Genomic DNA, 25660 nt, shown 5'->3' with positions numbered 1-25660 from the left:
TTGCTCCCTTCCCATTGTTCTGCTGATCGGCTGCAGGGAGGGGGGAGAGATCACTCCAATTTGCAGCTCAGCGGTAAAGTGTGCTTGAAGTTTATCAGAGCACAGGTCACATGGCGGTGGCACCCTGGGAAATGACATTTCAAATTTAAATATAAAAAAATCTGTTTGTGTTTTTGAAAAACAGATTTCAATGCAGGGTTCTGCAGGATAAGCTCTATTAACTGATGGACTGATGGAATACAGTGGTGTGAAAAACTATTTGCCCCCTTCATGATTTCTTATTCTTTTGAATGTTTGTCACACAAAATGTTTCTGATCATCAAACACATTTAACTATTAGTCAAAGATAACACAAGTAAACACAAAATGCAGTTTTTAAATGAGGGTTTTTATTATTTAGGGAGAAAAAAAATCCAAACCTACATGGCCCTGTGTGAAAAAGTAATTGCCCCCTGAACCTAATAACTGGTTGGGCCACCCTTAGCAGCAATAACTGCAATCAAGCATTTGCAATAACTTGCAACGAGTCTTTTACAGCACTCTGGAGGAATTTTGGCCCACTCATCTTTGCAGAATTGTTGTAATTCAGCTTTATTTGAGGGTTTTCTAGCATGAACCGCCTTTTTAAGATCATGCCACAACATCTCAATAGGATTCAGGTCAGGACTTTGACTAGGCCACTCCAAAGTCTTCATTTTGTTTTTCTTCAGCCATTCAGAGGTGGATTTGCTGGTGTGTTTTGGGTCATTGTCCTGCTGCAGCACCCAAGATCGCTTCAGCTTGAGTTGACGAACAGATGGCCGGACATTCTCCTTCAGGATTTTTTGGTAGACAGTAGAATTCATGGTTCCATCTATCACAGCAAGCCATCCAGGTCCTGAAGCAGCAAAACAACCCCAGACCATCACATTACCACCACCATATTTTACTGTTGGTATGATGTTCTTTTTCTGAAATGCTGTGTTACTTTTACGTCAGATGTAACGGGACACGCACCTTCCAAAAAGTTCAACTTTTGTCTCGTCGGTCCACAAGGTATTTTCCCAAAAGTCTTGGCAATCATTGAGATGTTTTTTAGCAAAATTGAGACGAGCCATAATGTTCTTTTTGCTTAAAAGTGGTTTGCGCCTTGGAAATCTGCCATGCAGGCCGTTTTTGCCCAGTCTCTTTCTTATGGTGGAGTCGTGAATACTGACCTTAATTGAGGCAAGTGAGGCCTGCAGTTCTTTAGATGTTGTCCTGGGGTCTTTTGTGGCCTCTCGGATGAGTTGTCTCTGCGCTCTTGGGGTAATTTTGGTCGGCCGGCCACTCCTGGGAAGGTTCACCACTGTTCCATGTTTTTGCCATTTGTGGATAATGGCTCTCACTGTGGTTCGCTCTAGTCCCAAAGCTTTAGAAATGGCTTTATAACCTTTACCAGACTGATAGATCTCAATTACTTTTGTTCTCATTTGTTCCTGAATTTCTTTGGATCTTGGCATGATGTCTAGCTTTTGAGCTGCTTTTGGTCTACTTCTCTGTGTCAGGTAGCTCCTATTTAAGTGATTTCTTGATTGAAACAGGTGTGGCAGTAATCAGGCCTGGGGGTGACTACAGAAATTGATATTGAAATTGAAAATTGAAATTGATAAACCACAGTTAAGTTATTTTTTTACAAGGGGGGCAATCACTTTTTCACACAGGGCCATGTAGATTTGGAGTTTTTTTTCTCCCTTAATAAAGTAAACCTTCATTTTAAAACTGCATTTTGTGTTCAATTATGTTATCTTTGACTAATAGTTAACGGTTTTTGATGAGCAGAAACATTTAAGTGGGACAAACATGCAAAAGAATAAGAAATCAGGAAGGGGGCAAATAGTTTTTCACACCACTGTACCTAATTAAAATCCTCTTTGTGGGCCTAAGACCAAATATTTACAGTGGTAACCACTATAATGCCAGCACAATACTGCTCTGGCATAACAGAAAGGCAGTTAATAAAAATAAAGACATTCAACAACTTGCAAACTATTTGTTGGTTTCATGTTAGTAGCAGTGTGAATCATCTTTAAAGGAGAAGGAAAGGCTAAGTCATTTGGGGGTGCCAAAATGTTAGGCTTACCTTGTGCCTAACATTTTGGCACCCCCAAGTGACTTAGCCTTTCCTTCTCCTTTAACTACAATAGCCTGGGTCACAAAATGCCAACATTTTACTGCTGAAGAATACTAGACAGTCCTTTATAGATAAAGATCATTTGCAGAAAAAAATCATTCACAGATCAAAGTGGAAAGTTTACAATTACAGTTGTTGTGTTAAGAAGAGGAGAAGGACGCATGATAGGTGAAAGCAACAGTGCAAGAAATCAATAGTCAAATATGAAGATGGAAATATTCAGCTGTGGAGTTAGGGACTTTCACAGCATAAACTTCACATGGAATAAGAAATTTGGGCTCCTCATAATCTAATTTGTGAGGTGCATTGTGTATGACTAATGAGCACAGGCCAGCTCTGTCTTTACCATCTGCCATAGCGCAGTGGTAAGTACAGGACCCTGTTGTGGCCTTTGCCCACTGCAGCTCTTTTATTGCACATCTGAATGATGTCCAATTAGAGAGTGGGCAGGGGTTGCCTACATGACTCCCCTTACCTGCCCCTCATGAATACAATGCAGGGCAGCACTGTATTCATAAGGGAGGCTGCAGGTCTCAAATGGAGAGCAGAGACCTACAACAATTTATTTAGCGTTGAAGGCAGGTTGCAAAGTGCAAAAAAAGGTCAGATTCTACCCATTTTATGCACTTTACCCCCTGTCTTAATGACCTCATAGACTCCCTATAGATTCATCTACAAATCTACTTGGAATTTTTTTTTCTGAAATATTTCTCATGTGTGCTTCATTAAATATCAGTGTAATTAATAATGAATGCCTAAAGTATGAACTTGCACTGGGAGAAATCCCCAAGCGATTTGCTAATTAGCACAGTATAGCTCTTTTCTAATGGCGCATCTCTCACAATAGTTTAGATATAATGGGAATATCATTTATCTGCCCTGCATATCATGTGCCATTAAGCATCATCCTGCGTCATTAACACTACTCTAGAGAAAGATTATTTAACATGGAATACAATAAAATTGAGGATGGAATCCATTAATTACCGATCATTCCAATACAATGCAGGAATGTAACCGATGCTTTCAGACTACTAACAGGACCATGAACACTTCAGAAGTCTGTACTGCAGTTTCTTATTATTTCAATTCAAACAGCATCTACTCCCCCCCCCCCCCCCCCCCCCCCCCCCCGTGCATAAAAATGCTTGAAGTACAGATGAGAAATGGAGAAACTAAATAAATGTTACAATATGCAATTTCTTTTATAGGTCACTTGTACTGAGAATGAAATGGCCTCTATATTAGAAAAAAAGGCTGATTTGGTGCAGAAGGATCTGCATTGTTCTTTTTGTATATTTATCTTGTTATGAGCAGAAATCAGAGACAATGGTTTACTTAAATAACACAGTCAAATCTTCACAAAACTAATAAACAAACACCTTTTTAGCAAGTCTGATTTATTCCCTGTGTGATTACAATAGACTTTTAGGAAAATGTACTCAGATTGGATATCCATGCATTGTGCTTAATAATATTTCATTTATTTATACTAGCACTGTCCTATGGCAAAACCACAACCCTGGAACTCATTTTTTACAAGTTTATATACTATCTGCATGGTGTGAGCACAATAAGGGGTTGGGGTTTTTATTATATTCTGTGTACTACTTTTTCTACCTTCAAGCTGTTGCCTTTGTAATCTTAGAGTGGTTGTTGGTTATTCAAATGTCTAAAGCAGAATAATAACCCTTTCCAACATTAATCCCTTGAATAGGACCTATGCTGAATATACACAAAAGTATATATATGTATATGACACCTCTTCTATTTAAGCCACCAGCAATGTCACTATATCATACAATAGCATTTGTGACAATTTTTTGCTCCCTACTTTGTTGCAAAAGTTTGTGGAAGGTCCTTACCTGTTTCTGCAATACAGGTATGGGACTTTTTATACAGAATGCTCGGGATCTGCGAATTTAAGTCTACTAAAAAATCATTTAAATATTGAATAAACCTAATAGGATTGTTTTGCTTTCTAAATAACGGGTTTCCGGATAAGGGACCCCATACCTGTACTATGTTCCCTATAATAAGGTCCAAACAGAATTGATTTGCAGATATAGGAATGGAAGCCCTGACCTCAACCGAACTGAACACTTGTGGGATGAACTGGAAGGTCAACTGTGAGCCAAACCCAACATCAATATCCAACCTTCATAATGCCCTTGTGGCTGAATAGAAGTAAATTCAACCAATGCTCCAAATCTAGTGAAAAGAATTTCCAGAAAATTAGACGCTGTTATTGCAGCAAAGGGTGGACCAATCTTTATATCAATAGTTTTGGTTTTGGAATTGGAATTTTGGACAGACAGGCATCCACTTACTTTTGGCCATGTAGTTGTTGGAGAATTATACCTTCTTCACTTAATGACCAATTTCAGTGTGATCCAACAAAACAAATCTGTCAAATTATTATAAGATTAGCGTGCATCAAATGATCGTAAATCTAGTGATTCTTCATCCGCATTGGTCAGAAAATAAGATTGGGTGGGTTAAAAAATTTTCGTCGTTAACAATTACATTTGTCCATTGTCCTACTGTTTGCAGGGCAAGCAGACAGCTACTGCAGTTTTTCCTAGCTTCAACCAGACAACATTGCTTAAAATGGTCATTTTTGTTGATAGACAAATCACACATTTAAATAAATGTTTACAATAAGCTTGGTCGTTGGATAATGTAAATATCTTTTAAAAATCTACACGTGCATGGTCAGTTACTGTTTTGGCAAGTTGTTATTTCTGATTATTATTTTTGTTTGTCTCAAGCCATTTGGCTAGCTGCATTCTAAATCTCTGCATTCTGAGTGTATCTCCCTGCTACTGATATACTGCTCCGGCAGAGCTCGTTGTGTTTGACTAAGAATACCTTTTTTTCTATCTCTAAAATTACTCTAAATAGTGCCCATAACATACCTTGTCATGTCTACAGCATAAGCAACTCATTACAGTTACTTTCTACTGTGCAGCTCCACCCTCTTTTCTTTTCTGAGTTCTCTGTCTCTTTGATGATCAAAGAGGTACCTACGGAGCATACCTGACTGATTTCTATTGGAGCAGAGGCGGCAAAAGCATAAATTGCAGACTCCTCTTTGACCGTCTTCACTGTCAAAAAGAGAATGAGAGCTCAGAAAAGAAAAGAAGAAGGAGCTTCACGCAAGACTAGGAAGAAGCTGAAAGAACTTCAGCTGTTTGTGATTTAGAAACCAGATGAGACTGAATGCAGAGAGAATGGTGTGTTATTCTGGGGACTGTTTATAGCCTTTTTAAGGGATTTTAAAATAAACGGCTTACTTATCCTTTAAGGCAGCTAGTCTATACTCGTCATGCAGTTATTCTGAGTGCTTTAAGGAGAAGGAAAGCTACATGGGCATTCTATTGCCAATAGATAAGCCACAATTAGTGCAAGCTAGGATGCTATATTTATTCAGCAGAATGCTTTACAATACCTAAGTAAACAGCCCTAGAAGCTCCCTCTGTTTGTTTAAAATAGCAACAGCCATTTTAGCTTAGTCTGACTTCACTTCCAGGCAGCAGTGTGCTGGCAGGGAACAACTCTCAGTTCAGATTACAGTAGAGAGGGGAGGGGAGCAGACTTGTGCTGTGCCCTGAAGGATTTTCTGAGAGAGGGAAGTCTTACTCAGAAAATCATGTTTACAAAATAGAAGGAAAAAATCTGTGGTGTTTCTTTTCACTGCAGTTCTGTGTTTATGGCTGTATTTACATAGACCTTTTTGATAAAGCTTACTTAGCTGTTATCTTTCCTTCTCCTTTAAGTGGCTTTCATTGCAGACTTACATTAACCAACCTCAAGTACAATCTGCATAAAACCTATTTTTCTCATATCCCTAACTGCTCCTTGCTACAGGGATCTTATTGTTCCTAACAGTAGTATACCTTTTGCTATTTTTTTATTTATAAATAAGTATGTAGGTTTTGTTATTTCTTTTTATAATATAGTATTTCTTAACTAAACAGGGTAAATAATTACATTTAAGTAAGAGTCCTTCCAACTAACTGGTTCTTTAAAACTGGTTAAAACAAACACCAATTCACAAGCACACCCTCTGTATAAACAAAACCCTCCCTAGCCCCCTACTGCAGCCTTCATTAGGTTCTGATATACAGAACAGCTTATTATACACAGGGATTCTTTAACAAATTGGTGTTAACCAGCTGTACAGTGTAAGTAATAACAAAAACCATAGATATTTTCAAGCTTCCTTGAACAGAGAACACTTATATAAAACAGTTTACCTTTGAGCCATTAAAAGGTTTTGCCATCTGGCAAAACTGATGAGAAGTAGCAATGTGAGTGCTAAAAGTACTACAAATATGTTGAAACTGTAATTACATTTGAATGAAGACTCTTCAAACAAATGGCAGACTCTTGTTTTAATTGATAGCAAGAGCTCAGCAAGATTCGATTTGACAATGAATGTAAGGCACATCCACAATTTTTATGCCTAATCATGACTGCCAACAAAGTTGCCCACAGGCCATCTGGTACACATAACCCCTCACAAAACAAAACTGAATGCTGGGACAAATACGGTAGGGAATACAATCCAGAACATAATTTGTTTCAAACTAGTAATTTGTTTGTTTTCTATGGTGCTTTGAGTACCAACCTCAGCAAGCTACAAGAAACCAATTTTTACCTTCTTTTTATATGACCCTCATTTTGATAGTAATGACAGTTTCTTGTCTGGGAAGCTGCGGCAATAAATACTATTTTTTGCCTGAAATACCATCTTTCTCCAAGAGAAATGAAATTATTATATGTTTCTAAGAATTATAACAGGAGCATATAATACACAACTTAGTTTGTGCTGCAGGAAACTGAAGTCCAGGGTCAATGTCCCTTAAACTAAAGCTAGATAAATAAGGCAATGAAGTATTTGCAATATAAGTAAGATAAATGCCATTTAAAGAGAAAATGCTGCTCAAAATGATAAATGAAGATCCTACGTCTTGCATTTTTACTCCCTGATGATTCTATGCTTGGTATTTTTATTTGGAACAGCTATGCAGCTTACATCAAGGGAATCAGTTTTAATGAATCTTCTCATGTTCAAAGGGAATAAGAAATAAACTATTGTATTAGTCCCTCGCTATCTTTAGAATTAATCAGGTTGTGCTCGGTATTGTCCAAGAGAGATAAATTCTGCACTGGTGACACATTACTGAGAAGTTGAAAGATCCTGAGATCGAAACAGAGATATTGGAGAGAACAATCAGGTATTCCAGGAAACAAGTATAAATCAATGTGATTCTTAAACTAAAGTAATAGAAAACACCTAATTTAGAGCTTGTTTAATAGTGTACACAAACACTTTACTGGCAAGATCTAATGGATTCATAACTCTAAAATATAGTACCTAGTTATGGCAAATGCTTATGATACCCCATCTGCTGCTCTGCTGGGGAGCAGTAATTGTTTAATGTCTATCTGCATGAGGCTGAAGGGGGAGCAGTGCAGAACATCTTTGCTCTCTGCAACTCAGTCTGCAGCTTGCAAATACCTGGTATTATATATATATATCAAAATAAAACAGCCAGCACCAAGGGTCAAAAAATCTCTTGTGTATTATAATTGCATGTACAACCTATATATATATATAGGTTATATATATATATATATATATATATATATATATACAAGGAAGAGTGGGGTACATCCTACACAGGCTCAAATGCCTTGGGTGCTGGCAAAATGAGGAAATATAAGGACAGAGAGCCGCACGCACAAGGACTTAGCGATTAGTGAAAAAATCCAAAAATCCAAATAAAAGTCCTTGTGCGTGCAGCTCTCTGTCCTCTATATATATATATATTGTAGATAACACAGGTAACAAAGTAGGGATGCACCGAATCCACGATTCGGTTGTGTATTCGGCCAAGATATGCATATGCTAACTAGAATTTGGATTCGGTTCGGACGAATCCTTTACAAAGGGTTCAGTAGAATCCAAAAAAAAGTGGATTAGGTACATCCCTATAACAAAGTAACTAAATATTACCCTATCTGCTGCTACATTCTTTTCTGAGAAGCAAATTATAATAACTTGGTCGTTCTGAGCAAGCAGGGGTGAACAAGCAATCTTTTTGAACTCCAAAGGTGGCCATACATCATTAGATTTGCTCATTAGGTGAGGCTGCCGAACAAGTGGATCTTTTTTCTGATATGCCCACCTATGGTGGGCCATAAGGGCTATACAATCATTTGACCCTATGGCCAAATGATCAAATTACAATGATGAAACTAGAACCCATTAAAGCAAGGACCACATCAATGGGCCAATGCAATCCTTGATCCGATGAAAAAATCAAGCCTGCCCAATCAACATCTGGCTTATACTTGTCCAAATATTGGATAGAGAGGCACGTCACCATAACTCCAGAAAGAGATGGAGGACATTGAAGCGCAACAGCATATAGAGTCAGAATGGTAGACAACCCTGCTCTCAAACTTGAAGTGGCCACACACAAGCTGATAAAATCCGCTAACGGTCTGAGTTTGCAGTTTATTGGCCCATGTATGGGACCCTCAAACGGGCCTACCCAACTGATATCTGGTCTAAAATTGGCAAGATGTCAGTTGGGAGGAGCACATCGGCGCATAAATGTGGTCCTTGTTCCAACGGCCTGTATCCCACAAATGTGAATTTTGGCCCTTGGGCTAAATGACTGGATTAATCGGATATCACCCATCTCAAGGTGAGCATATTGGGGAAAGATGTACTTGTTTGGCAACCTCGCCATGGGTAATAGCAGGTATGGTAATTGTTTCTCTTCAGGAACAGGGAGCGGATAAAGATTCCCTTGACACCTGTAAGAAAGTGTTATTTATATTTTTTCACTTTGGAATATTACTATGGTGCTGTTCTTGTAATGTAATTCTGCATATCTTTTGATTGTTTGGTTGTTTATTAGCATTTGAATTCACCAAATGCTGCAGTAATATTATTTAATACAGTCAACGTGGATTTTTTATATAATTCAATTAAACAAATACTGGTAAATACTGGTATATGTTTATTAAATATAGATATAATAGTATTCAGAATGCACAAACAAACAATCTTCATTCGTACAACAAGATTTGTATAGTTGTTTTCAAAAAGTCAAGTGAAATTACTAGTTAGAGATGAATATGTTTGGCTCTATGCTATTAGCCAGCTGTTTCACCTTATTTGGCTGGCTGTTGGAAAATGCAAAGACTATATGTAAACTACCTAAATGAATCACTAAAAGATAATTGGTGCTTTACAGTTTGCAAGCTAATTCATCCATTCCTCCAAGAACATTAAAAATGTGTGAGAGAATCAGTCTGAGACCAAGACAGAATCCTAAATTCAAACTCTGCATATACTCAAAACACTGTGAAAGTGAATGTGGTCAAAAAAAGTTAGTGAATGTGGGCAATATTTGGCATATTTCTCTCTCAAATCACCACGTGTCCTAAAAAATGAAAAGGCTGGTAAAATGCAAATAAAAATAGGCTTCATTCAGTGCTTGTAGACTGGTTTGTTTAGACATTTCCCCCTACACATATGACTGCCCCATCTTAATATTTCTCAGAAGGCAGCAGTATTATTACACGTTATGGCTAAAGTCTTTAAAATAAACTGATGGTATAAGTCTTTTTTCAACGTCACTTTACAATTTAGGGCATTAACAGGATTAGTGGCCATAATAATCAAGCTCTAATGCCTGCAACATGATGTTCCCCTTCACACATGCTTTGAGTAATAAAGCACTATTAAAATCTGCTTAGTTTGTTTGTAGTTTTATTTTTACAGATGAGGACTGATTCATTAAATACTAATTAAGTTATCCTGAAGGATTCCGAGCAGTTCGATATTTTTCCCATTTAGCAGAACATTTTCCTGACAGTTAGGAACACTGTAATGAATTGACACATCTATCAAATACCATATATGTGTCAGATTATCAGAATAAGCCTGGCTGCTCAAAACCCCATTCTCTAAAGGAAAATAGTGCACAGTATAACTCAGCAGCAGTGCTGAGTTCTTCTCCAGGGTGCGGACGTGTGAATTAAAATGAAAGAGCCAGCTTTTCCTTCAGCTTTCACTCTACTGCACATGTGCCTGCCCAAACTGGAATGAAAAGAAAATGGAAGACTCCAAAAGAGATGGCAACATGGATCTTCTGCAAAAATACCCTGGGTCAGTGCGATTTTTAGCAAACAGGAGCACTGGCCCAGGGTATCAGGGAGTGATCTTAATCAATGGGCGGTGCCTAAAATTTTGGTACCCCCTGGCAAACTTTCCTTCTCCTTTAATGATAATCAGTATCACCACTTTAAATTATTGAAACCTCAGATATTTGCCTTGATGATAATAAGTACTGTTATTCTAAATAACTGAAACCTCAGATCTAGATATATATATCCCATACACAAATTCAAGTTGATCTAATGATCTTGCCCAAATATTGGATCCATACTTCCCTTATGTTGATGAGCCATTAATTGAATCGAATGGTTTAACATGACAGACTTGCATTTCTTTGCAATTATATCTACAAAAATAGTATGCAATAATGTACAATATTATGCAATCGTGTACAAGTAATGAACACTGCTGGAATGAGTATACACTCTCATCAGTTCTGCTCTACTGTTGTTCAATAGTCATGGTTTAGAAAACACACAAACAAAATCATGCAATCTAGTGATTTTATGCGGTTACTTCATTTTCAAGCTGCATGGTCAGCAGTGCTTTCTAAGCATAACAGAGGAGAAAAGTTCAATGTCTTTCCTGGAAATGAAGATGGTTTCTTGCAAATGCATGCATAATATATGAATATTATATTTTTTTTGTGTGCATAACAAAATAAAACATTCACTGAACTCTATGTCAGTCAAGATATTGTCTAAACAATAACTATGGAAAAAGAATACGTCCAAACTTACCTTATCTAACCTTGGAGGGGGGTTAAACCTCTTTGCACAAACAAGAAAAGAATCGGGCTGTGGTTTGCCATTTTTCACATCTGGGTCATCTCCTAGCACAATATGATGGAATAAATTGAAGAAGTCTTTGTGTTTACTTGTTTTCATTTCAAATGTCACTTTGGCAGAACTAGTGGCAACAGCTATCGGTATATTGTGCTTATTCAGATGGTAGATTAACTTTTCAACCCCTGTAACAGAGAAAGAAAGAGATAATAAATTAAAGATTTGCCGGAGAGCAGGATAAAGCATATCCATAATAAAACTGATAACAGTTCACCAAAATAAAAAGCCATTTCGTTATAAAACCTACAGAAACATATCTAAAGTATTTTCCCAATGAACTAAATAAATATTACTTTTATGACTAAAGGCAATATAGCATATATTTTAAAGTTTTGTTCAAACTAAAATTAATGATACACATGCCGCAGGCATGTCCCCCATGTCTGTGGATTCAACAGTAGGCATTTACAGATGGAAAACAGATAATTTTTTTATCAGGTGTCTTAGGCAGACTTTATATAATATGGGGACTTTATATAATATTTGGACTAACAACTATTCCCCAGCTACATGATGTAGAGAAGGAGGTAACCATGTAGCTGCCCTTTCTGACCTTCAGAATAAGATAAGGTATTGCAGGAGATCCTTGTGGCTTCTCTACTTTGATAAGGTAAACAATTTTTTTTAATCTTACATAATAATCTGGGAATTTTCACTGAGACCAGATAACTAAATTCCCTTAATACAAAGTGTTATTATTGTTACTCCACTTTGTTATTCAGTGGAATGTTGCCTCTCATTTCGGTCCTACTACTCCTTTACTTATATAGTATAAATAAATTTGAAGCAACTGGACTTGTTAAGTAATCATTGAAGACGTTTCAATACTCATCCGAGCAGCTTCTTCAGTTCAACTGACTGGTACTGAAGAAGCTGCTCGGATGATTAGTGAAATGTCTTCAATGATTACTTAACAAGTCCAGTTGCTTTAGATTTATTTATACTACTGTAGATATACCATGGCCTAGATTAATAAAACTCTTCATAGTCATAGCCCTTTACTTGTTTATACTGGATGAAATTTTGAATTCTCTCATTGTCTTCATAAAACAAAACAAGTCTTACTATGCCAAAACAAGTGGTATGCCAAGATTTCTTTTGCTAAAGGAACCTTTATAAACCAACAAAAATTTGCAAAGCCTTTAGACCAGAGATCTCCAACCAGTGGCTCGCAAGCAACATGTTGTTCACCAACTCCTTGGATGTTTTTCCCAGCAGCCTCAAAGCAGGTATTTATTTTCGAATTCCTGGCTTGGAGGCAACTTTTGGTATCATAAAAAGCACAGTGTACTGTCAAACAGACACTCCCTTAGGCTGCCAAGCCATATAGAGTCTACCCTAACAGACCATATTTGGCACCCCTAGGAACTTTTTATGCTTGTGTTGCTCCCCACTGCATTGTCATTACATCCAAAGGGAAGAGGTTGTGCTTGACTGGCTGGGTTGAGATAAGATGCTTGTCTAGCAGTTTTTTTTTTACTTTAAACCTCATTTATGCTTGTTGTCTTCTCCTACCTGTTCTGTGATACTATTACTGACAAGGCTCTCATTGGAAGATCTTCCTTCAGATTGCCAAACTTACTTACTTAATGAATTATTTAATTCTGTCCTAAATAAACACACAAAAATCTTAACTAATTATCAAGCAGGTGGATAAAGCTGGCCACACACGTTCAGATTTTAGTTGTTGTACGACAAAGGCCTGTTAGTCTGACATCAGTAGTAGGAAAGATTTTGGAAGGGGTAATAAGGGATAGGGTACTTAAATACATTGCAGTTCACAATACTATAAGTTTGCACCAGCATGGTTTTATGCGTAACAGATTTTGCCAGACTAATTTAGTCGCCTTTTATGAGGAGGTGAGCAAGAACTTCGATGCTGGAATGGCAGTTGATGTCATCTACTTGGACTTTGCTAAAGCATTTGATACAGTACCTCACAGAAGGTTAATGATCAAATTGAGGAATATTGGTCTAGAACATAATATTTGTAATTGGATAGAGAACTGGCTGAAGGATAGATTACAAAGAGTGGTGGTAAATGGAACATTTTCTAATTGGACCAGTGTGGTTAGTGGAGTACCGCAGGGGTCAGTCCTTGGTCCTTTGCTTTTTAACTTGTTTATTAATGACCTGGAGGTGGGCATAGAGAGTACTGTATCTATTTTTGCTGATGACAGTAAATTGTGCAAAACTATAAGTTCCATGCAGGATGCTGCCACTTTGCAGAGCGTATTTGACAAAATTGGAAAACTGGGCAGCAAACTGGAAAATGAGGTTCAATGTTGACAAGTGCAAAGTTATTCACTTTGGTAGAAATAATATAAACGCAAACTATCTACTGAATGGTAGTTTGTTGGGGGTATCCTTAATGGAGAAGGATCTAGGGGTTTTTGTAGATAACAAGTTGTCTAATTCAAGGAAGTGTCATTCTGTGGCTACTAAAGCAAATAAAGTGCTGTCTTGTATAAAAAAAGGGCATTGACTCAAGGGATGAAAACATAATTTTGCCTCTTTATAGGTCCCTGGTAAGGCCTCACCTTGAGTATGCAGTGCAGTTTTGGGCTTCAGTCCTTAAGAAGGATATTAATGAGCTGGAGAGAGTGCAGAGACGTGCAACTAAACTGGTAAAGGGGATGGAAGATTTAAGTTATGAGGTTAGACTGTCGAGGCCTGGGGTTGTTTTCTCTGGAAAAGAGGCGCTTGCGAGGGGACATGATTACTCTGTACAAGTACATTAGAGGGGATTAGAGGTTGATGGGGGATGTTCTTTTTTCCCATAAAAAGGATCAACGCACCAGAGGTCACCCCTTTAGATTAGAGGAACAGAGCTTCCATTTGAAGCAGCGTAGGTGGTTTTTCACGGTGAGGGCAGTGAGGTTGTGGAATGCCCTTCCTAGTGATGTTGTAATGGCAGATTCTGTTAATGCCTTTAAGAGGGGCCTGGATGAGTTTTTGAACAAGCAGCATATCAAAGGCGATTGTGATACTAATATCTACAGTTAATATTAGTGGTTGTATAGATAGTTTATGTATGTGAGTATAGGTTTGTGTGTGCTGGGTTTACTTGGATGGGTTGAACTTGATGGACTCTGGTCTTTTTTCAACCCTATGTAACTAAATGTTCAGATTTCATTCAGATTTAAATTATAGGATTAAAGTAGGGGAAAATAACAAATCAGACAATGTTCTGGCCATTAAATGACAGACAACTATTATACGTAAGTTATGTCCAGGAAACAGTAGTGACATTTGAAAACTTTCATTCTGGGAATGATGTTCTTGCTTAAAGGTAAAGCATGTGTTTATACAAACAAACATGCTACAATTGATTGTGTGTATAAAGCTTCTTCAGTTTCCATTTTGAAAAACAGTTTTTTTTTTTTTCTGTTTTAAAATGAGCCCAGTATATATGAATGAAAAATATATAGAAGCACTTGCAACAGTATTGGTGACAGCACATCAGGAAAAGAAGAAGAGAAAGTGTTCTAGTTGGAGAAAGCAATGGCTTATAAAGCATGAAACTTTTTGACAAATGTACATAAAGTTCCTCTGTGGTTGTGTGCATTTTGTTTATAGATCATAGGTCACCCATGTATTTTGTCAGATAAGCAATTTCTACAAACATACTATTGTTATCCAACAGAAACCTTCTAACCTGTCCGACTAAATGACCAATCAACACGGTACAAAAATTGTGAGGACTAATTTTCAGAGCCACAAATGGTCCTAAAATAGAATGAAACTTGCGTGTATAGCCAGGTAAATGCAATATTTAGCACAAGTCAATACAGATTAAATGATGTTTACATAAAAACAAGAAAGCTTTATTCAAAAGTAATGAAGATCATGCACCATATTTAAATCTTGCTAACCTTTGAAGAAAGCTGTATTTAGCTACACATGGTCTAGGTGTAAATTATTGTGACACTTCATTGCTTCTGGCTGACTTTGTTATGATATATCAGTTGTGGTAAATTGTGCAGTTCCCCATCAAAATAAGTAATAACAGTTCAAATACCCAAAACAATAAATGCATTTTCTTATCAGCGACAAGCTTGGCAGTTGTGAATAAGTGTCTTTACCTACTGTTAGGGAGAAAGAAAAATCAAAATAGCCAGTCAGTCGACTCCCACAATGATGAAGGTGAATTCAGTTTCCTATTTAAATAATGTTCCACTACATTTCAATGCTGTCAAGCAAACATCCATTCTTGGAAACAGAGGTAAAAGTATTCTAATATTTCAATTTTTGCTCTATCTACATTGCTTTCATTTATTTTGTTCATATTGTTGGTTCACCTCAGATGTCACTGATTAGAATCAGAGTCATGAAAGGGTATGTTCAGGTTTGCATAGGGATGCTTATGTAAAGGTTAGTCGCTCAGGATCTTTTCATAGCATGTATTCCTGTGCTTTTAAATGAATTCTTTTTTTACTTCATCCCAAGAGCGATGTTTATTCGACCAGTATTCTAGTCCCGAGAGCCTCTTTAAGTGTAAATCTGCTAAATTATTGGAACCTGATAACTCAGTGTGACTGCAACAATTTAAGGCATCATCAGATAGCAATTAGGGCGCTACAGAATGCAGTAATGCATACTTCCTAAGAAGAATACAGATGCCTCAAGGCAAAATGGAAATGAATGAGACAAATACACACCATTTAAGCAGTCGTTTTTGTCTTATCAAAACAACCTGTGTATAAATAAAGATACTTCTTTAAAAAATAAAATACATTCATTTGTATATAAGTAAAGGGTGATACCTAAGGATACTGGGTTTTTATTTGTCACTTAGTATTAAAGTGAACATTTTGCCAGTTAAAATAAAAATGAGGTCAGTTGTAATTTGAAAAGGGACAAATCACAAATTGAGGAAAATGTTTCATATCTTAGGCAAAAATGTATTAAAAAACAATTAAAATAATATCTAAGCACTGTTAATTTAACTTTTAAATTAATATTTGGGGCATTATTTTAGAACCTACTAATTTAAGTTAATGCACACTAGGCATTCTGTCTGGTGCAGTGCTGTTAAGGAGAACTACAGTGCCTAAATGTAGTTTTCTCACTGACATTTCCCAGTAAAATGAAAGAAAAACATGCTATAGAAGGTACTGGTTATGCCAGGAGGGGACCATTAAAACTTACACATTACAACCTGCACGTTTGGCAAGGTCGCCATATGAGCAGATCTTTATCCAGTTTGGCTACGTACATATTGGGCTGATGATTGTTCAGCTCCAAGGCCAATGAACACATAATAAAGGGTCCCTAAATAGGCCTGTCAGGAGTGGATGGCACCAATGTGCTGATGCATCCCTTGACCAATAGAATTTTCAAACCTGGCTGATAGATATCTGGTCAGGAGACAATTGGAGAGGGCTCATACACAGACTGGAAAGAGCTTAACTAGTAGTTTATATCTGACAGTGTATGGCCAGCTTTAAGAATACAAATTATAATCATGTCTTTAAGAACTTTGAGCTAAGCATTGCAGATTGCATCACTGTTGATACACTCCTAAAACTTTAAAAACAATTAAGTTTTCAATTTTAAAAAAACACAATAATTGCAACAAAACACAGCTACAACTTTTTCTGTATTTTAACTTGATTTTCATAACTACAAACAGATTAATCCCAATCGAGTTTTGATCAAGAGTTTGATAAATCTTGAAATTTGGGTATTATCCAACCTGAATATTTAGGAATCCTGTGTTTTGTTTTTTTTAAATTATTTTTCCCATGTGAATCGAACTAGTAAATTCTGTAAGTTCTGATGAACTTTACAGGTACTGTATGTCAAATAGAATAATTCTATTTAAATATAGAATTTTGGATAAAAAGGTAATTTTTATAGCCAATTAAGATGATATAATTATTTGAGTACAGCTGAGCAGTACAGTTGAGCTTAAAATATAAGGTCACTATCACATTCATACACAGTAGGGCCAATTTATCAGGAGCCAATTAACCTGCCTATATGTTTTTAGAGTCGAGGAAGAAACCAGAGTACCTAAAGAAAACCCATGCAGACACAGGGATAATATTAAGTCAACAAGAATTGGATTTAGTCATGAAGAAGATTTTTGCTTATAATTTAATTTCATAATTTAAAAATGAGTTTTGGGTTCATTATACAGACAACTATAAAATTTAGCAAATGACTCTGCTACATGGCTTTGCTTTGTGAGAATTTTCCAATTTTTGTCTATATTTGGCTCTATAGTCCCTTTTAATTGGTTTGTCAGCAAGTTCCCACATATATTTTTGAACCAGCATGTGTCGGGGAGACTTTGCTTTTAGCAAATTCTACTGTGAGCATCAAATTAAACTTCACCGGTTCTGCTATTTTCTGTCTATTCTTAGCAGTAGCTAATTCAATTAAGTGCCCTATAATAATAGATTTTATATGTGTACCATACCAAATCTGCATTGGCCTCTATAAAATGGTTTAGAATATTAAATTCTTTAGTTAATTAGGTGAGAAATATTATCCTTTTGACACAGCAGATAACTGTTAATCTTCTAGTAGGAAGTCATAGACTCTATTGAATTCAATCTGAGGTGCAATCCTGTTGGTGCATAGTCAAGACAGGTGGCTACTTTTTTACTTTTTCAGTTGTTAAAATTAATTTCTCAATGAGGAAAAGGTCTAATCTGTTAAATATAGAATGATCCCTGATTCTCTATGCATCAAACAGATTGGTGGTGGCGGTCTGGCACTAAAGGTGGCCATACACGGGCCGATTGTAGCTGCCGATATCAGTCCCTTAGACCGATTCAGCAGCTTATTTGCCCGTGTAGGGGCAGGAACAATTAGCATGCCTGACCGATATCTTGCCTGAAATTGGCCAGATACTGATCAGGCAGGTTAAAAGATTTAGTCAGATCGGGGACTGCATTGGCTCGTTGATGCGGTCCCCGAACTGACTGCGCCCATTGCTCCCATTATAATTTGATCGTTTGGCCTGAACTAACATTTGCTAAATTATTAACTTTATTTTACATTTTAAATTACAGATTAGCTAATGTCTGAAAAATTGCCTAACGCCTATATAGAATGTGAATTTGAAATGAGAATGGCTACTCCAAAAAAAAAAAGTGGTGCTTTTTGTAACAGCAGTATTGGAATAGAATACAGTTTAGAAAAGCTTCAGTGAACTGAAGCTGGATAACAGGTTTCCAGGTAACAGATCCCATACCTGTATTAGGTGGAATTTGGTGTATTTGTAAACCAACCAAAGTCTGTTCCTGGAAATATACTGTATAAGTTTTGGAAGTTGTGCTAAAATTTAGGGCAAACTTACTTTTAATTAAACTGTCAAGTCCATTTACATTAAGTGATAAAATATGCAATTGTATCTTGTTTAATACATGTAGGTATCCATTGGGAAAGGACTGATGCACTGATAATTCCATGCTTAGCTTGATTACAACGTTGTACAATCAATATAACATCAACTAGAACAAGAATAATTTTAACTTCTATAAAAAACAAGGAAGAAAGGAGGATCAAAAGCAGTAAAGATAGAGTTCATAAGCAGCATTAAGGGAATACCTTCAATCTCGGCTGTACATACTCCATAATAGGTCTGATACCTGAGCAGACCCTGCACAGTAGGTGGGAGGAAGAAACAAAGAAAAAGGATTTCTGTCAAAGAGACTGTTAACTATTAACATATATTAGATAAAGAATACATCTTTATAATACAAACAAGGTGCTACTTAAAATTTTAAGTATTGCCCTGGACCTGAGATTTAAATGCTTTGCCATCTTCGGTAATACTTTGATCCAGTCAAAAGGAAATGTCCATTTCTTGTTCACGTAACCCCGATTTGCGGATGATGAAAATATTATGGAACCTTCATTTCTTTGAACTATTAGTCTGACTGGGCAAACCTCTATAGGGAACTCCTGCCTTGCATAAAAAGAAATAATAATAATAATTATTATTATTATTATTATTATTGTGTGTAATTGATCAAAGTAAATTGTATGAGGGGAATTAGTGCTTATTACAGTTGTAATGGAAAATGTACCTGAATACTTCAACGCAAGTTTTATTTTGCACCCTTAGAGACCTGTGCATTGGATATGGTCATCTCACTGTGTATCTGGGGCAGCTATAGTGTATGGCATGGTCATATATTTTATGAGAATTTTGTTTTATCTTCATAATGTATGTTTTACCCAATTTTATTCTTCGTTATTAAAAAATTTCTACACCAGACTAAATTCAAAATTGTATTGTAGAAATGAGACCTATATTGGCTAACAACAAAGATACATTGCAAGCTTTCAAAGCTCTTAGGCCCCTTCATCGGGCATAATACAAATGAAAGCTGGAATGGCACAACATATATACTGTTAGATCAGAGAGAAGTGTTCATGAGCAATAAATTATTAGACTTATTTCACAAATTCATTGTTCTGAAATGTTAAGGACTCACTCACAGAGCATTTATCTGAAGGAAACCACATCAAATTGATCCATCAATTTTATACATACAAAACAGTTTTTCTGAGAAGGAATTTGTAACCTATTGCATTTAATGGGTGGTGCAGTTGAAGCGCAATTAAACAGTTTGAAGGTATGACTTGATAGTGCTGTTGAATCCATATCAAGCTAACATAAATGCAGTTGCATCTGTATGGGTGCCATGGGGGATTGCTGGTGTTATTGTAGCTTACACAAGGCTTTCACTGCTGAGAAATCTATTATTGTGACTGTCTGTCAAATGTTTTACTTTAAAGATGTGAAAAAGGTATGTTATGTGCCAGTAATAGACTATGCCCTCACGGCATGCTGTTGAGGTAAAATAATTAGATTATAAGCTTCATTTATTAATAGGATATAGACACAGAATTTGAAGGCAAAATAGTCCCATTTAGTTACATCTCTCCAATAAGTGCCTAACTGTCTCATTGTGTTTGTTTAAAATCCTTTACAATTGCTTTCATTTTCCCCATAAAGACTGCTTCATTTAAAGCAACCAGAGAAGTCATAATTACCCCTGGCAACATACATCTTGTTTATAGAGACATGAGCTTCAGAAGCATGAATAAATATTTTTGAAGATCCACTATGAGAGCAATATTAGAATATAAAAATCCTTTGGGGAGGGGGGGGGGGAAACGAAGCCTGAACTTTTTTTGCTAATGTATTTCTTGAATGCACTTGTGTTTAAGGACAACCTAGATGACTTCTAAAGTATTCACTTTGTATTAATACAAAAATCTACAAATTTAGAAGGCTGCAGTTTTAAGCTATGTAATTGCTAACGTTGTCCTTATAAAATATGTCAGTATTGCATTAGGCTGTGTATGCTGCACTTTCCAGCTGCTTTTTTAAATAGAAATATTTTGTTACAGGAAAATCATCACTTAACGTTGAAAAGTTTGTGTTCAAAACTACAAAGTAACTATATTACATTATATTTAACTGGGTATTTGAAGGGAAAAAGGACCATGTTTTTTAAGATAAAATATTAAGGGGCAGATTTATAAAAATAAAAGTGTGTAATTTTCATGGGTTTTTTTTCTTCCATGAATAAACTAACTTTTTATAAAAGCATGAATGTCTCTGCACTCTTTGAATCTTTGAGATTACAAGCACCCCCCCACCAAAAAAATCTAAAACCTTGAATTAAATATATACTTTACAATATGTTTGCAAAGGACAGCTCCTATTGACTTCTACATGACCTCCCCCGCTCTTAGATTGTGTAGTTTGTATTACAGTTATAACTTATTATTATAATATTTATGATTTATGATTTTTTTGTACTAAAACTAAATTTGTGGTGCTACAGTTTGATTTGAGGAAAACAAAAAAATGTGAACATTAATATAGCTGCCCCTAAGTAACTCAAGGACCCTTGAAACTGTTGTAAGGAGTGATGGGCGAAATGTTTCACCAGGCATGGATTCGCGTTTTGTCATTGGCAGATTTTTTTTGCGAAACGGATGAAAAAATTTATAAGCGTTCAAAAATTGTCGCCTGCCTCAAAAGAATTGATGCGTGACATTTAGCCCACTTTGCGAATTTTTCAAAAGATTCGCAAATTTTACAGCAAAGCGAAACAAGGTAGATTCACTCATCATTAGTTGTCATACTAAGTAAGTTTTAACAGCAGGCACTGTAACTCCACATTTCATTTTATCCTCAGTCATTCGGGAAGCATGTGTTAACATCCTCTACCTTATATCCATCTATTTAATGCCTTCTTTTGGGTCTCTTAACACATATGATATGTGCTATAATCAAGCTTCCTTACAGTTCCTGCTCCAAGTTACCTGATTAAAAAAAAATACTCAAAAAACATTTTATTTTCATAATATTTCCATGGCTTCAGTACTAGGAATCTCTAGAAACTATGCTTTTGAGGCCTCCTAAAGTGATAAATACAAATTTGCCCCAGATGTGCCTAGGCTATTTCCTGTGTGATGACATTTTATTTTTGGAAAAAGATGTATGTCAAATGGTACAATAGTTAAATTCGGTGGGTATCAGACTGCTGGCCTGGTGCCATCTGCACCTGTAGTTATCAGTTTGACTGCTTCTTTGTGTCACTTTAAACAACTGTTTCATTCAGGATCCCCCCCCCAATCCTTATTGGATGCAAAACAATCCTATTGGGTTTAATTAATGTTTTATTGATGTTTTAGTAGCCTTAAGGTATGGAGATCCGGAATACCCTTGGTCCCGAGCATTCTCTGGATAATGGGTCCTATACCTGTATATATATATATATATATATATATATATATATATATATATATATATATATATATATATATATATATATTATATTTTATTATCCTACACAGCACTATAAAATGTATGTATACAGGCTTCAGTATATAGCATATGCAGCATTTCACTTTCCCAGTGACAAAGAAGATATTTTGGCACTGTCAGTCTCCCAAGAGATATTGGTTCAATCCAATGTCAGATAGTGAAACTTTCCTGTACCCTAAAGTGACAGAGAGAACAGATGGTGAATTAAAATCCATTCTGTATTGCCTGGCTACTAACAGTAACCTTTCTCACAGTACAATCACATTCACAGGGCAGTCAACCTGCTCTTTCTAGGCACAGCTTGCTAAGTGTAACAGCATGTAATAGGAGTTCTGAATTGCCGATTTATAACAGAAAAGAACCAAACAGAACAATGACAGAAAGCGAAAGACTGGTACCCTCATATACATGTAGTCACTTATGTTTACTATATTTAACTGTATATTTAATTGTTGGTAACACGTCTACTATTATACTATCTTTTTGCAGCTATCTTTAATTTATTTAGTATGATGTAAAGAGTAATATTCTGACACATTGCAATTTGTCTTAATTTTTCATTACTTGTAACTTTTTGTTCAGCAGCTCACACATTTACACACACATACAGCACACAATTTATCTTTTTTTTTCATTTTGGACACTTTTGCACACTATAGACACTCATATACACACACTGTTACACAACTTTTAGATGTGCACACACATGAACTCTCACAAACACCTTTTTTTACTCATTCATTCTACCCCATGGTCTTTTGTTTATTTTGACAGCGTAACTATTGGATCAGGTATTTTGACCACTAATTACCCTGTTGCATGGTGTGTTATTTTGTTGAATTGCATAATTTTTGTCATTTTATTGCATTTTTCCTGATCTGTTTTTTTTTTTAGCATAGCTTTGCCATTTGGCAATTTGGTATATATAGACATCTTTACCCATTTTAAATTTATCAGAATGTGTACTTTCCAAAAATATATGGTTTTCCTGGGGTCCCTGTACAGTTAGGGTGTGTTACGGCACATAATACGCTGTCAGGGGGTTCTGTTAGCAAAAGCTGAGTTGGCAGGTAAGAAAATCCATATGCGCTATTTTCATTTTGGGGTCCGTACATACCGCATAGTTCTATATATCTATGCATACTGGGCATCAAACTGTACAGTAGACCTCTGTTGTTTATATCGGGGGAGATTTGCCTTTGTATGCAAGAAATTGTATGAGATAAATGCTCATTTTTAGGTGATTTTCAGAAATGTAAAAAAAATGCTAACTTTGCAGATTGGTGCTTTGGTGTAGAAAGGACTCTTTATCCATATTTAATTCATCAGAATGTGTACTTTCAAAAAATATATGGTTTTCAGGGTTTGCTGTACATTTAGGGGGATCTTACAACACATAATACACCTGTATTTGCAGATGCTGAGTTAGTAGGCGAGAAAATTCAAATGCGCTAATTTTCATATGGGGTCCATAAATATCACATTCTTTGGTAAATCTATGCATGTTGGGCATCAAACTGTTCAGTAGAACTCTGATATTCATATTTGGGGTGATTTTCCTTTGTATGTAAACAAATTATTAAATGATATAGATAAATGTGGCAATTTTCAACATTTTAGGTAATTAAAAAAAAAAAAAGTAAAAATAAAAAGTCATAAACGGCTAAGTTTAGGTGTAGAAAGGCATCTTTACTGATGTTGGATCCATCAGAATATGTACTTTCCAAGAATATAATACACAAGCAAGGGGTCTTGTTTGCCGAAGCAGAGTTGGCACCCGAGAAAATCCATATGCAGTACTTTCATTTGAAATCTGTACATATCACATACATTGGTTAATCTTTGCATATTGGGCCTCAAACTGTTAAGTAGACCTCTGCTATTCATGTTTAGGATGATGTGTCATTGTATGTATGATAAATGTGGCAAATTTCAACAATTTTAGGCGATTTTCAGAAAAGTCATAAAAAACGCTAACTTCAGGAAAGCTTTGCAGATTGGTACTTTGGTTTATAAAGGCTTCTTAACCCATACTGGATTTTTCCAAATGTGTATTTTCCAAAAATATATGGTTTCCTGGGTGTTTCTGTACAGTGTCTTATGACACATAATACGCAGAAACTGCATTTCATTTGGGGTCAGTACATATCACATACTTTGGTATATCTATGCATATTGGGTATCAAACTGTTCAGCAGACCTCTGGTGTTCATATTTGGGGTGATGTGCCTTTGTAAATAAGATAAATAAGGCAAATTGCAACTTTTTTAGGTGATTTTCAGAAAGGCTAACTTTAGGAAAGCTTTGCCATTTGGTTTGGAGTAGAAATAAATATTCAGCCCTTTTGGATTTGTCTGAATGTGTACTTTCCAAAAATCTATGGTTTTTCTATGGGTCACCCTACTTTTCTGCAGCTTTTATCCTGCATAAAACTTGTGTTTAAGAATTAGGTAATGTATTAAAACTGCAATTTTAGTATCCTGGCTTAATTCTTACAAATAATATGAATGTCCATATTGCCTATTCTACATTTCTGTAAATACTTACTAGCGACAATAAAATGCACAACAGGTATTTCTTCCAAAATACAGTGACTTGTGGTTGATTCCTATTGATGGCAATGGAAAGCTCTACAGCTAGTCACAGACCTAACATAACATAACAGCATGGCACATATCTGTATACTCTATGAGCCTAGGGGATATTTCTTGTTCTTGTCAGTATAATTCAATTACTATATATTTTTATATAGCTCTAATCCATGATCCTTTGGACATCTATAAATATATTCCTGAAAGGGGATTTCAACATTAAAGAAAGTCTAGGAGAATTAATGTTAAACCAAAGAGTCTGAAAACAATGGCAAGTACACAAAGTTAAAACTGCAAGCAGAGTCACTGAGCCAGAGAATCCATTACACAGTGATCTCTTTTAATATTTCCATTTGATCGATGATGAGCAAAACTTTCCCATTTTCGCTTAACAAAGAATTAGCAAACATGAGGACAAATTCGTATAATGGGGACATTTTGCAAAATGCAATTTAATGGGCGTGTTTTTGCCTCATTTTTTATTATGCCAAATGCATTGTAGTTAATGAGTGTCTTTATTATTCTGTGCATCACGTCAAATACGTTGGAGTCACTGAGTGTCTTTTTTGGTGAAATTCTAGCATATCAGTATAAGGCTAAAACATTTGCTCACCCCTACATCTGATAAATACAGGTATGGGATCTGTTATCCGGAAACCCCATTTCTATTGGGTTTAAATAATGATTTTTTTTAGCAGACTTAGGGGCTGATTTACTAAGACACGAATTCCGACCGAATTGGAAGAATTCCGATTGGAAAACGAACATTTTGTGACTTTTTCGTATTTTTTGCGATTTTTTTCGGCGCCTTTACGACTTTTCGGAAATTATCGCGACTTTTTCGTTACCAATACGATTTGCGCGAAAAAACGCGAGTTTTTCGTAGCCATTCCGAAAGTTGCGATTTTTTCGTAGCGTTAAAACTTGCGCGAAAAGTTGCGCTTTTTCGTAGCGTTAAAACTTGCGCGAAAAGTTGCGCTTTTTTCGTAGCGTTAAAACTTGCGCGAAAAGTTGCGATTTTTTCGTAGCGTTAAAACTTGCGCGAAAAGTTGCGCTTTTTTC

At 36.1% G+C, this 25660-nt stretch overlaps 1 protein-coding gene across 2 annotated transcripts in view; it reads right to left on the bottom strand.

Annotated features, from left to right (window-relative positions):
* pudp (pseudouridine 5'-phosphatase) overlaps positions 1 to 25660 on the bottom strand; it is a 115278-nt gene that overhangs the window by 55085 nt on the left and 34533 nt on the right. For both annotated transcript variants that reach the window (NM_001011342.1, XM_018091213.2), the window contains 1 exon segment: positions 11096 to 11325. In NM_001011342.1, coding sequence (NP_001011342.1) covers positions 11096 to 11325 — 230 coding nt within the window.

This window comes from Xenopus tropicalis, chromosome 2 (assembly GCF_000004195.4).
Source record: "Xenopus tropicalis strain Nigerian chromosome 2, UCB_Xtro_10.0, whole genome shotgun sequence".
Taxonomy (NCBI): Eukaryota; Metazoa; Chordata; class Amphibia; order Anura; family Pipidae; genus Xenopus; species Xenopus tropicalis.
The sequence above is the reverse complement of the archived record's forward strand: the minus strand, read 5'-3'. Positions and strand labels throughout refer to the sequence as shown.